Consider the following 14,567-nt stretch of genomic DNA (forward strand, 5'->3'; position numbering starts at 1 on the left):
CCCCCTGCTATGGAGGAATGACTGTATCAAGAAATTGTTCCTGGATTTATATTCTCTCCAGCCATCAGCAGCAGTTCCTCAGGGGGCCCTATTCCCCAGCATTATTAATAGTGGTTGCTATTTTTATTTATTCACCATATGATAGGCAAAAAAGTACTATTTCTAAAAGGCTATTCCTATCATCCTGAGCCTTAATTGTTAAAATTCTAAGTTTAAAAGCATAGCATTTCATCAGAGAGTTAACTGGATAAGCGTTGAGGTCATGACTTGCCTAAGGTCACATGGACGGTTGATGGAAGAACCGAGGTAAGAGCAGCAGTGGCCTCGGGAATGTCCATCCCGTCCAGTGGGTTTTTATTGTTAGACTAGATTTCCATTACAGTTAACTTTTTAGGGTTTCCCTGGTGGCGCAGTAGTTAAGAATCCATTTGCCAATGCAGGGGACATGGGTTCGATCCCTGGTCTGGGAGGATCCCATGTGCTGTGGAGCAACTAAGCCCGTGTGCCACAACTACTGAGCCTATGCTCTAGAGCCTGCGAGCCACAACTGTTGAGCCCATGTGCCACAACTACTGAAGCCCACGTGCCTAGAGCCTGTGCTCTGCAGCAAGAGAGGCCACCACAATGAGAAGCCTGTGCAGCACAGTGAAGAGCAGCCCCCGCTTGCCACAACTAGAGAAAGCCCATGCGCAGCAACGAAGACCCAGTGTGGCCAATAAATAAATAAATAAATTTATAAAATTAACTTTTTAAACAGGCCTCAGATTTCAGTTTGATTTTCATTTTTCGAAAAATAGTGGGTTTTTATTAAGTAAATATAAAACAGCGTATTTAGGGAATGTGGAAAACGTCGATTTTTATAAGTAGTCTCATTCACAAAAGTGAATAACACTAGGTGATGACATACGTAACTAGCAGGCTGATCAAAAGCGATGGACGTGAGGAAATACATACGTACATGGCAATAGAATTACACTGTGTTCTAATCTGATCTAATATTCTAGCCCAAAGAACAGCAAGCATCAAACCATCACATTTTGTTTTTTTCTCTTAGAGAATGAAACGTTTACTCTATGGTGTGGCTGTTTCACTTTCATATCTAAGATTCACATTTTTTTTTCTAGCTCTTTCATTGTTACTAAAAGTAGTTAAATTAGAATGTAATTTGTAAATGTAATACGTAGTGCTTGAATTATGTCACTTATTTAAGGACATGAGTGATCGATTTCATAGCTTACAAATGAAAATGATTAGTGCTTTCTGAGTGGAAACTACTTTTCTTCTTTCTCTAGAGAGTTCTGGAGTCTGAAGAGCAAGTGCTTGTTATGTATCACAGGTACTGGGAGGAGTACAGCAAGGGTGCGGACTACATGGACTGCTTGTACAGGTGAGTATGCTTGTAGGCTCTTGATAGCCTGAACGCCTGTACTGGGCAATTAGAGGAGTTTTTGGTTTGTTTTTATTACCTGTTACGTATCAAAACACGCAGAACGAGAGCATTACCTGATGTATGGCCTTTCCTCTGCCGCGGGGCAAGGTCTGCAGTGTGGGTCATGTGGGTATTTGGGAGTCAGGCAGTGTGTGGAAATGTACCCTGGGAAAACTAAAACTGTACCTGAAGGCATAGCTCTGTTTCCTCAGTTGTCTGGGGCTGTGTGGCACACATTAAATCTTGAGAGATCGGAGGTGAAGCTTCAGCTTGGATGGAACTTGGAGTGAGTCTAAGCCCACGCCCGTCTCCAGCATGCTCCTGTTTGACTCTGGGTTTTAGTGTTTTGTGTTTCATGGAAGTACCCACCAGCAGTGTCCTCCTGACATTCTCCCGCCCTCTCCCCTAGGCCTACTCAGTCACCAGCAGTGTCGTGATGCCTGGTGGCCTCATATCCTGCCTTTCCTCATGCTGTGTGTCTGTCTGGGTTGCTTTTCTTCCTTGCCATGAATGACTAACCCCCTCTGAACTCCCCTCTCCTTGCCTCAGTTTCCTGCTTAGATCTTTGGTGTTAACTGTGACTCCTATGTGTTCCTGTGGCACTCTGGGCTGGTCCTCTCTAACTCATTCACGTGGACATTGGAAATAAGTACAGTACCTAGGTACACAGGCAGAGACCCACTTGTTGAAGGATAGTGGATAAATAAGGAATGGTGCCGCTAAGCTCCTGGGCCTTGTGGCCTGTGATGGCTGCAGTGATAATTTTGCCCTGTGCATTGTGGCTTGGGCCACACATGAACCCTGCCTCCATTTCTTGCTGGGAAGAAGCTGAGGAGTAGAGCTGGGTCTCCAAGCATTAGTTACATGATGCTTTGCAGGAAGCCACACTGGGGCCAAGGCGTGGTTGCCTTGGTGTGTTTGTCCTTCTTTACTTTACTGGTTTGTGTTCCCTTTGGTTTTTACAACAATGCTGGACTTTACTAGATATAAGTTGCCTGTGTTAGAAACTGGAGCTTACTTCTAAATGGCCAGTAGCTGTATTTCTTCTTAGAAGAGCAAAATGTAATAAAACCAGAAACCAGCAATTGCTAACAAGGACAAGGTTTACTGTGGCTTTGGCTTTCATAGAACAGCGTCTGCCATCCATTAAACATCCTGAATTTGATTTTTTTGTCCCCTCTCATCCACCAAGGTGACCCAGTCATAAATAGAACTTTAAGAATTCCTTAGCTAAACCGTGGGGGAGAGCGGGGCAGATTTAAGGGTCAGAGTGAGAGCACACGCATGGCTTTGCCACTGCTGAGGAGCTGGGGCCACATGACAGAAGAGAGCGCTTCGGCTGTGTGCCATGCAGTGGGGTCCTTTGTGAGCTCAGACACTTCAGTGAAGATTCACGTTTGCTTCTGTTCTTTCTTAGTTTTCTGGGGCACCATTCTTTTGGTTCTCCTGCATCTCTCTTCACCAAAACCGATTTGGTACTATTGAAAGTAGTACTATTAAATTGGTACTATTGATAACTTTTTATTAAATTTTGCAATATACATGATGTATACATGTGTGTGCGTACATATAAAGCCATATGAGGTAGTTGGTTTTTTACAGCAGAGGAAAACTAAGGGTTTGAAAGCTTAAATGACTTTGCTCAAGGTCCTTGAGCTGGAAAAATTACAAGGGCAGAATTTAAACCCGGTTCAGTCTAAATAATTCCATTTAACTTCTTCATTCTACCTAGCCTCATTGTAGGTAGTCATTGTAGTCACTTATGTAGGTTCTGTTTTCATCCCTTAGCTACACTCCGTGTTCTTTCTAGGATGATCTCAATTACTCTTGGTTTTAGCTACAACCTATGTATTGATAGCCACCAGAATCAATGTTTTTTTGCAGGCGGTCTAAGTTTCAGAGGAGTATTCTGACCTAGCTGCCTGGACCTCCAGGATGTTCCCTGGGTACATGGTACTGTTGCAGGTGTTCACAACTGAGCTTGTTATCTTTTAGGCACACACTGCTCCTAGTAATTCTCATTTCAGTTAACGGTAGTACTGGACACCCAGGTGTGTATGTCTTAGTTATCCTTCACTGAGGGTTGTCCTCTCTACCTGACCCTTCTTGGTCAAATCCTCCAAATGTCTCTTAAATTTATTATTTCCTTTGCTTTCCTATTCCAGTATATTGCCGTTCAGGCTTTTTATTGTTTCTCACCTGGACTGCTGTTGATAACGTCCCTGTAACCAGTCTCCCAGCCTTTGATTTCTAATGTATTCTATTTAGTAAATTTCTCAAGTGCAGATTTGGTCACTGTCTGAAATCATTTCATAACTCTCCACTGTCTGTAGCAAAAGCTCAGAACCAGTGGCTCATGGGATTCACTTATAGAGTGTTTTGTTTGACCTCTGTGGTGTTGGCTTCATGTGACTGATTTATTTAATGCTATTGGTAGACTGGGTGGTGAGAGCCTCCTCATAGAGGGCACATTTGGCAGTAATTAGATGAAAACTGCTTGGTAGTCTTCACTTGTTGGGAAGTAGATTATCTACACTATCTCTTGTTACTAATCATAGTCTATAAGGAAATCTGTGTGAAGAAATGTGAAGGAAAAAAATCAGTTTTGTTTCAGGTATTTTTCAGTATTATTCTTTTGAAGATTTCTAGCCTCTTCTTTACTCTGATTGATTTGTAAGATGAATATGCATTAGCATTGGTGACTTAAGGATTCCGATTTTAAAGAAAAATAATGATGCTCCTACCCCACCTTTCCTGCTGCTACGTATCTGTTTAGGTACTTAGCTTGAGAACTAACAACTTTTGAAATCCGGGAGGTATTAGCATGAGAACAGTTCTTATCATGGAATTTCTTAAAGATAGATTGAAATGCCTGATTTCTTAGAGGCTTCAAAGTTACCTTAGGCTATTAGTTCTTGTTAGTTAATACTGTTGTGTTACTGCTAGTACTCTAGAAAAGCAGAGGATACTTATTAACCACTTCTGTTGACAGAATGAATTATAAAAACATGTACTACTGTGTGAGTTACCTCTGAGCAGAACAGTCAGGTATTGCCTGTGTGGTAGAGTTTAGACTATTTAAAGAAATTATTGGAAGCTATTTTATTTTATGATTCCCTAGAACATATATCTTTATTTAAAAACAAATGTGTAGTTAATAAATCTGTTTGTGAAATACTACAGTGACTTAGAAATTAAGAATCGTGTCTAAATCAAAGTGAAAAATTATACTACTTACATTTTAAATTATATCTATAAATTATTTTAAAAGCTTCTGTGTCAAGCTTAAACTGTCCAGAGTAGAAATCTGGAATGAGAAGGATATAGGTAATGAAAGTTAGTTTAAAATTTATTCCATGAGGTAAGGAGGATAGTGACTTGTCCTATCAGATATAAAATATATGTCTTCACTAAAAGAGTGTACTGGCTCCAGAATATACCCCCAGGTCTCTGGAAGGGATTCGTGAGTCCAGACATCTGCAGATCTAGCAGCTACTCTTCAGAGTCAGAAAACCCCTGTGCTAAGAGATTTACACTTACTGTATAGGAATAAGGGGGCTGCTGTAGGCTTCTGAATAGTGAGTTGATGATATCCTGAAGACAGAATTTTTAGATGAAGGAGAGATGCACAAATGGGAAGTAGAGACCAGTCCCGAGAGTGTTGCACACAATCCAAGCAGGGAGTCAACAAGTGGCATCGGAAGTGAAAAGGAAAGTAGTGGGGGGAGGTGATGAATAGTGTAGGAGGACGGGAGGACCAGCCGATTAAAGGAGGTAAAACGGAAGGATAAGTGATGCTGATGTTTTATGTAGGATTACTGGGATGGTCATGGTACACTGACCAGAAAAGAAATGGTGTGGAGCAGAGGGTCTTACAGAAAGGCACACATAACGGTGCAGGTATGACAGTTAATCCCCCCTACTTAGCAGCTGTCACTGTTCAAATGTTACATTTGTTTGTGTTTTTATGTCCTACCAGATGGGTAAGCTCTCTGGGTGGAGATTACATTGTTCTATCCCAGTGCCTTGTTGTACCTGGCATGTAGTAGGTTGGTCAGTACTTGCTGAGTGAGAGTGGGAGACCTTGTGAGTTTTCTGGGCCAGCTCTGCCACTTAGTAGCGGGTGGACCTTTGCTGAGTTCTCTAAGCTCTCTGAGCTGCAGTTTTCTTACACGTAGAATGAGGATCCTAATAGTACCGCATGTATCTGCCTCCTAGTGTCAGTCAGCTAGCGTGCTTAGGGCTGTCTCTGACAAGTGATGGGCGCTCCGTAAGTGTTCGTAATTACTTTTATTTCCTGGCATTTGTGGCTTTTATGATCTGGCTCCAGGCTGCTTTTCCAAGTTTCTGTTCTAATGTTAGCTTTCGCTGTCCGTGCTGCTGGAATGTTACCTGTTCATTCATTTCATAATTTGAAGAAGTATTTTTCAAGGACTGCCTATCTGCCTGCGCCTGTCCTGGACACTGTCTGCCAGACCTCACATTCTAGAGAGGAGGTGGGTGTACCAAACAAGTAGACAGAGAAGAACAGGATTATTTCACATAGTAACAAACTCTGTGAAGAAAAGAAGACAGTTGTGTGTTAGATAGTTACTTCTTTGGGGATGGGAAGTGAAGGTTAGTTTGGTTTGGGGTTAGGTCAGGCCTGAGAGAGATGAGACTGATTTGAGCCAAGACCAGAGTGACAGAAGCCAGAGGTGAAACGCCCTCCCCCCGGGGCGTCCGTTTCAGGTGAAGCTCTTGCTTCCCGTCTCTCAACCCCGTTCCCCTTGCCTCAGCTGGAAGGGGCGGTGGAAACCCAGCCGGAGATTATGAGGGTTACAGTGAGAATGGAAGGGAAGGTTAAATGGTATTTTGAAGGAAATGACTTCGTAACTAGTGGACAGAAGAGACTAACATGTCGAATGGAGCACCAAGGTTGTAAGCCCTGGAGCCCAGAGCTGGAGGTGAGTGAGTGTGGGAGGGAACGTGTGTGCGTGGTTGTGGCCATAGCGCTTTATTATCTTTCATCGCCTCCTAGGATTGTCGGTGGAGGTATGCAGTTGAAATTTTTGTTGCCTTAGCTTTCAGTTTTGGCCGTCTGTGAACAGTGAGATGCAGACAGCTCTCGTTTGACACGGTGAGCGTGGGAAAGTGTGTGTGTTAACATAAGAGATTTTGTGGTTGTTGCCTAAATACTTGTATTGTTGATAGCTATTTCCACCTTCGCAGAACCTGTCAGAGGAATCGTTTTAGGTGGTGAGCTTTAAAGGCCTTGTGGAAAAATCTGGGATGGTGAAAAGAGATGCTTGAATATTATATGCCCTTTGTACAGGTTTTATTTACTCTTAGAACTCTTTTTTCAGCTCAGTAATTCTTAGAGTATCACAGTTATTAGTATTTCTTTATAAAGCTGTTTCCCACTGGTAGACAAAGTGATCTTAAGTCTGTCAGTTTTGCCCATATTTCTTCCTGTCTGTAACAATCTATTCCGCTTTTTTACCTACTGATTATGATTTTTTGTTGTTGTTTAAAAATGAAAAGTTTCATATTCAATGGTGATAAAATATAAATTAGAGAACTTACTTGACTTTGATCTTTTAACCATTTTCTGTTTAATTCTTTGCAAAGTGAACTTGGCTTAACAAGAAGAATCTGGGGATATGAGCAAATTAGATTGTAGAGGGTTGGCCCTTGGGTAGGAGATGTTGGGCTATAAGAATATCTGAAATTTTTAGAGCTAAACCTTTGAGTTTTTTTGAGTTTTTTTAAGTGAGGCTGTGCTAATAGGATTTTTTTTGCTACTCTAGAGGTCTTACTGTTTGTCTCTTAGGGCCTTGAAAAGGGAGTTGGGCTGATAATTTTTATCTTTTTTTATTATATTTCTAATTTCTACATAATTTCTTTTGGATATATTATTGAACTGTTCTGTAGTTGATTATAACCCTAAAATTACTGTTCTGAAGTTGCAAGTTACTTGTTTTCCTTCTGGTTTTGACATAGTGTCTATTGATACTACATTTGTTTTTCAGGTATCTCAACACCCAGTTTATTAAAAAGAATAAATTGACAGAAGCTGACCTTCAGTATGGTTACGGTGGTGTAGATATGAATGAACCACTTATGGAAATAGGAGAGGTAGGACATTCTTTAAATGACTGGCAAACATAAGAGTGTTTTTATAAACTGAGGTAATATGATTCACTGCCCTTTTCTTAAGGACACTGAGTGGACTGTCTTAAAATTGTCAAGATTTAGAATAGCCCAGGGAATGATTCCCTGGCGATCCAAGTGGTTAAGAGACTGCACTTCCAACGCAGGGGACGCGGTTCGATCCATGGTCAGGGAACTAAGATCCTACAAGGTGCATGGCCAGAAAAAAAAAAAGAAGAAGAAGAAATTGTCAACTTCAAAAATATTATATGGAGATACTTACACACTTGGTAGAACTGTAAGGAAGGGAATAATTTAACACAAAATGCAGGATAGTGATAACCTCTGAGGGGAACGAAAGGAGGGCATTTGGGGCAATGGTAATGGTGGAGTTGTATTTCTTAAACTGCGTGTTGAATACAGGGGTGTTTTATTATTCTTTAAGTTGACTTACTCTTTTATGTTTGTATGAGAGGCTTTATAATTTCAAAAGCCAGCCAACAGCCAAATCACATTATTTTATTTAACATAACTCCTGTGTTTCTGTTTTAGTGTTGGCGTCCGTAGCCCTTCACTAATATTGGGCATTTAACAATCAATAAATGAAGGTTTTATAAAAATCAATTTTTTCAGTAAGATTTTCAATTAATGATAAAAGCTTAATTCTATTCTTTGTACAAGTCTGATACGGTGTTCACTGTCATTTTAAATTAGAAATTTATTTTCCTATGTATATTCAATTTTCATTCGAATTTTGAAATATAGTTATAAATACTTCTTTTGATGGGTATTTTTACTTTTTAAAAAAATTTGCACAGATGTTTAAATCAAATAGTGAGTGATTCAGCCTTGACGATTTTCTTCTTTCCCGGCAGCTAGCATTGGACATGTGGAGGAAATTGATGGTCGAACCCCTTCAGACCATCCTTATCCGAATGCTGCTCCGAGAAATCAAAAAGTGAGTGTTGACGTTGATCTTCTGGAGTCGGTTCTAATTTGCTGTTTGAAATGGTTTAAAATAGTGAACAGTTGCATGACTGTCAACACACAGGCCTCATTTTACTGTAATGAGCCTCATTTTCCATTTTAATGCCAATATTTTAAAATCGTTTATATAATCTTTTGGTTTTGGGGGGCAGATTTTACTGTGACCTCATATGCTTAGTAAATAAATACGTCCCTGAAGGAAGTGACTTGTTGTGTAATCCTGAAGCCTCTTAGATCTTGTAGGCAGTGCTTAGTTGTTTGAACGTATTCTCATCTGAAACCCTGATGACGGTGACCTACTCAGGAAAACAGATTCTTCTAGTTAGTTGGTCACCTTAATAATCAGTTAACTCGTGAGGTAAATTTATGAGAAAAGGGCTTCCCACTGTCTGTGTGGCCCAGAGTGGTTAACTCTTTACCTGACTGCTGTGTGGATGGAGTTTGGCACGAAGTGAGTTTTCCTTTGGAGCCCAGAGGAACATGCTTGGTCAGCTCTGGCCCAGAAGATTCTTCCTAGACCTCTGCTCTGGGGACTCAGAAGCTGAAGTCGGTCACATAGAGAAATTTAGGTGACTGGCACTGCTGTGAAAGGGATTCTCTTAGACCAGTGAACTGCCATGTGATAATGCCACTCCCTCCAAAACTGCTTTCGTTAAGACCCAAATATAAAGTTTTTTATGTGAGGGAAAAAGCAAAGCGTAGTTACTGTGGGGCTCCTAATAGGAAATGAAGGGTTAAGAAAAAAAAGCCACAAAAGGAGAGACTGTTTTAATATTTAATGTTAATGCCGAATAGAAAATATGTGGTAGTAATTAGAAACTTGGTTTTTAAAAATTGTCACTCACACTTTTAATGATTCCACTGTTTCCGAAGGTGATGAGAAAGAGAAAAGGCAGCAGTGAAGCAGTAGGGTGGAACAGCTTTCTTCCTTCCTCTTTTCTCCGCTGAACTCTGACTGACTAAAAGAACACTCCCAGCAAGAGTTACAGGCTCTAATATTTCCCTTGCTAAGAAATGTTACTTTCTTCTTGACTTGGAATTCAGCTATTTTACATTAAAAGTATAATGGAAATATTGTTATAATTTTCTAAATGCACTTATAATGAAATGTTTCTTTTAATATTTTGATCCAACCTAATACATTTTCCTTAAGTATGGTTGTTAGCTTGTTAGAAACGAATTTTATGAAAAATTAAAGAAAATATAACTGTATAAGAAAAATAATACAACTGTAGGATACTAATCCTGGAAAGACATAGAAACTATATGGTCAGAGACAATAGGCCAACTTGTTTTAGTTTCATTGTTAAAATCAGTTTCCATTAAAATATTCTTTAACATGCTTTACTAATATCTCATTTATTTTTTATGTCCACTCTATTAGGTAGGTATTATCTTACATTTTACAGCTAAGGGTACTGAGCTTAACAATAATAGTATTAAAATATGGAAAGTGTGTACCAAGTAGTGATCTAAAAACTTAACAAGCCAATCCCATTTAATCCTTACCACCCTAGGAGCTTGGTACAAAGAGTTACCATTTTACAGATGAAGAAGTCAGTGGTGTTGCTCTGTTCAGCTCCCATTTTGTTAATTCCAGAGGTTCAGATCTGGGATTTTTAACTCTTAAATCCATTAAAAAGCCTGTCTTTTTAATCCACAGAATATTTCTTCCACTCCTAGCTAGCTCTAGTACTTTAGCTTAATGATGAATACATTTTGGTTTTATAATGCTTTGAGTATTCTAGTGTTTTCACATATATTTTCTTTATTTGATCTGAAGAAGGCTGGGCAGGTTTTATCTATAACTAAACGAATTGAACTTCAATAAGGAAAAATGACTTATGGAACTTGATATAGCCATGTCTTTAAGCTTCCAGTTTGGGTCTTTCTGCTACATTACTTTAACATCTATTTACCCATTGTCATTTGAGATATGGACAGATAGGGTGACGATAAAGCATGATGAGAGACTGGTAAATTGCCCAGAGCACAGGGAAAAGTAGATTGAAAAAGTTGAGGTGGAGAGGATTATACAGGGAAAAGATTTCAGAGCGGGGACTAATGACATGCAATCCCTAATAGATAGACCTGGTCCTGCCCAGATAGGTCACCCTTACTGCTAATGTTATTTAATGTAATCTGAGAGGTTATTTTTTTTGTCATAACAGCCCAGAGTTGCTAAGAGAAAAGACATGTGTCTTTCCTAGTTCTTAAATACATTTAGTACTTGGTACATTGTTTACACGGGGACATCAGCATTTTTTAGATACTGCTGCTTAAGACTGTTCCTGAGTCGGTTCACATTTGTTTAGCCCTGTGATTCTTAAGCACTTGTCCTTTAGCTTAAATGCTTGCTTGCATCACTCAGGTGTTTATCTAATAATAATGATACAGCTCTTTTCCTACAACTTGGGTTAGATAATCCCTATCTCAGTTAGTTGTGTAATTATTCTTTATTTTACCCAAGTAATATACTTCCTCCTTCTTTTAGCTGTGTGGTCTTGGCCTCATCAGTAGATGAATTAATTTGGCTAGCACCTTTAGAGAAAAGAGTACTTCCTAATGTAACTTTGGTTATGCAGAGGTATATTTTATGCTACACCATCACCTATATCTCTAGGGGTTTTTGTATAGAATCACACACAGAACTGTCTTTCATTTTCTTATTGTAAGAGAAATACACAGATCATAAAAATTCCCCAACTCCAAGGTGATGTGTTAATCTTCTTTGAAGATTTCAGAAATTTGAGGGCCATCTCAGCCTTTAAAGAGGTAAAGTTATCTGTCAAGCTAATGGAGGATTCTTTCTTGTGAAGTCAAAATGTTCTGCTAAGTGAAAATTCTTACTAGGTATGAGTGCTGAAATGCTCAGTAAACTATAATAGGATTTTATGACTTTTGAAAAAAAGGTGCAATTGGGTGGAGTGGGGTTTTTGTAGATCAGAAAAGATGGTCTATAAGGGGCACAGACAGAAAAACAAGACAGCAACATAAAATGACGTAAAAGGCTAAACATCTATGCATCATCTACTTTTGAGATACAGACTAGGACCAGGCTCTTTTTTTGATTAATTGTATTCTATAAAGGTGGCTTCTTTTGAGGTATATAAACACTACAGGAATAATCCCAGCTTCATGCATTTTGGAGAAACTGTTTCAGTGAAGTACTAGATTTAAAGTGGAAAGTAGGTTGCAGAATTTTTTTGTTTGCTTAAGAGAGTCAATGAAACAACTGTTAGTTTAATTCTTTTTCATGGTATCATGAAATCTGTACACACAAAATTAAATTGATAATCCAAAAGTGAAGGTGCTCCTCCTAAACAAAGGAAGAAAGAAACAAGTGATGTAATCACAGGTATCTGCATGTTTTTCACAGTGTCTGCTTCACTAAGGAAAGGTGAAAGTAATTCTATTCATATAAGTTGTCTTTTCTAATAAAATAGAATTGTTAACTGGGACTTTCAGCATAGTAACAACCTAACATTGTTTATAATTTTAATAAGTAAAAATGCTGTAACTTCGTGGATGTAAATGTTACAGTGTAAGAATATGAAATGAGAGAGAAGAAAGTAGATAAACTTTTTAAATGCAGGTAAAAGGAATTGCTTAGATGCTTAAGGGTACTGTTGAAAACAGAACTTTTTTTTTTCCCCCTACGGGAGAAGTTTTTATAGAGTTTCTTATAATCTTGTTGACACAACTGTCAATAATTTTTTCACTGGCACTAAGTTTTTTTTTTTTTTTTTTATATCCACACTCTGGCTATAGAATCTACTTTAATTAACTTTTAGAAAAGACAAAGACATCATTTTTCAACATAATCTCCTTGCTTTTCAATACCCTTTGTCCATCTGTCAACAAGCTTTTGTATTCCCTCGTTTTTTTTTAAGCTCTTTATTGGAATATAATTGCTTTATACTCTTGTACCAGCTTTTGAGGTGCACCAGAGTGAATCAGCTGTATTTATACATATATCTCCATATCCCCTCCCTCCCGTGACTTCCTCCCACCCTCCCTGTCCTGGCCCTCTAAGGCATCACCCATCATCGAGTTGATCTCCCTTTGTTATACAGCAACTTCCTGCTAGCTATCTGTTTTACAGTTGGTAGTGTATATATGTCTATGCTACTCTCTCACTTCATCCCAGCTTCCCCTTCGCCCCCTGCACCCCCACCCTGTGTCCTCCAGTCCATTCTCTGCATCCTTATTCTTGCCCTGTCTCTGGGTTCATCAGTACCATATTTTTAGATTCCATATATATGAGTTAGCATGCATTATTTGTTTTTCTCTTTCTGGCTTACTTCGCTCTCTATGACAGTCTCTAGGTCTATCCACCTCATTACATATAGCTCCATTTAATTCCTTTTTATGGCTAATATTCCATTGTATATATGTGCCACATCTTCTGTATCCATTTATCTGTTGATGGGCATTTAGGTTGCTTCCATGTCCTGGCTATTGTAAATAGTGTTGCAGTGAACATTATGGTATATGTTTCTTTTTGGATTATGGTTTTCTCTGGGTATATGCCCAGTAGTGGGATTACTGGATCATATGGTTGTTCTATTTTTAGTTTTTTAAGGAACCTGCAAACTGTTTTCCATACTGGCTGTACCAACTTACATTCCCACCGACAGTGCAGGAGGGTTCCCTTTTTTCCGCACCCTCTCCAACATTTATTGTTTCTAGATTTTTTGATGATGGCCATTCTGACTGGTGTCAGACTTTCCTTTCTCTAATGATTAGTGATGTTGAGCATCGTTTCATGTGTCTCTTGGCCATCTGTATGTCTTCTTTGGAGAAATGTCTATTTAGGTCTTCCGCCCATTTGTGGATTGGGTTATTTGCTTTTTTGGTATTAAGCTGCATGAACTGCTTGTATATTTTGGCGGTTAATCCTTTGTCCGTTGCTTCATTGGCAAGTATTTTCTCCCATTCTGAGGTTTGTCTTCTTGTCTTGTTTATGGTTTCTTTTGCTGTGCAAAAGCTTTTAAGTTTCATGAGGTCCCATTTGTTTATTCTTGATTTTATTTCCGTTATTCTAGGAAGTGGGTCAAAAAAGATCTTGCTTTGATGTATGTCATAGAGTGTTCTGCCTGTGTTTTCCTCTAGGAATTTTATAGTGTCTGGCCTTACATTTAGGTCTTTAATCCATCTTGAGTTTATTTTTGTGTAAGGTGTTAGGAAGTGTTCTAATTTCATTCTTTTACATGTTGCTGTCCAATTTTCCCAGCACCACTTATTGAAGAGGCTGTGTTTTTTCCATTGTATATTCTTGCCTCCTTTGTCAAAGATAAGGTGCCCATATGTGCTTGGGTTTACTCTGGGTTCTCTATTCTGGAAAACAGCACTTTTTAATGCTGAATGGATTCCAAATTGCTATTCTTTTTCCCAGTAGCTCTGCAGTTAACTTCCTAGTGTCACATAGTGTTTGAACAAAAATAAAAACTTAAAATAAGATTCTTTCTTCCCCTTTGAATTAGGAACAATCTATAATATCGGCTGCTATGGCTGATTTGTGTTTTCTCTGACCTGTTCATATGATATTATTCTGTTTCTGAACTGTAAAGATATTATGTATTGCATTGAGGAAAAATATAATCTTGGATAAAAATAAAATTTAATGTAGTAGTCTTTATTCATTTGTGTCTCAGTTTCTGAGAGATGTTTTAAATTTCCCAGCTCCTTTTAGGTTTATTGATTTTCATCATTGCAGTTGGTAGTTTTTGTTTTATGAATTTTGAGCCTCTGTTCTTAGTTGAATAAATATCAGGATTGTCCTCTTCATGGTTTTTTTCATTGTTATGTAGTAACTTTATCTATCTTGTGCTCTTTTTCCATATTCTGTCACATATTAATATCATCATAACAGTTTTCTTTTGGACTTTTGGGGATTTTGTTGTGTGTGTGTATCATTTAGCCTTTTTAGTGTAAAATTAAATATAGATAGAGGAGACCATACAATACAAATGTACAGCTTAACGAATTATTATAAGGTGAATGTGCTTGTCGCTGC

The 14,567-nt window shown here is 38.6% G+C and overlaps 1 protein-coding gene across 5 annotated transcripts in view; it reads left to right on the top strand.

Moving 5' to 3' along the window:
* CUL2 (cullin 2) overlaps nt 1–14,567 on the top strand; it is a 105,904-nt gene that overhangs the window by 60,578 nt on the left and 30,759 nt on the right. For all 5 annotated transcript variants that reach the window (XM_057731981.1, XM_057731979.1, XM_057731978.1 and 2 more), the window contains exons 4-6: nt 1,293–1,387; nt 7,441–7,546; nt 8,437–8,519. In XM_057731981.1, the coding sequence (XP_057587964.1) occupies nt 1,293–1,387; nt 7,441–7,546; nt 8,437–8,519 (284 nt within the window). The remainder of the gene's footprint in view (nt 1–1,292; nt 1,388–7,440; nt 7,547–8,436; nt 8,520–14,567) is intronic.

The sequence above is a fragment of the Hippopotamus amphibius genome, chromosome 4, assembly GCF_030028045.1.
Source record: "Hippopotamus amphibius kiboko isolate mHipAmp2 chromosome 4, mHipAmp2.hap2, whole genome shotgun sequence".
In the NCBI taxonomy this organism is placed as follows: Eukaryota; Metazoa; Chordata; class Mammalia; order Artiodactyla; family Hippopotamidae; genus Hippopotamus; species Hippopotamus amphibius.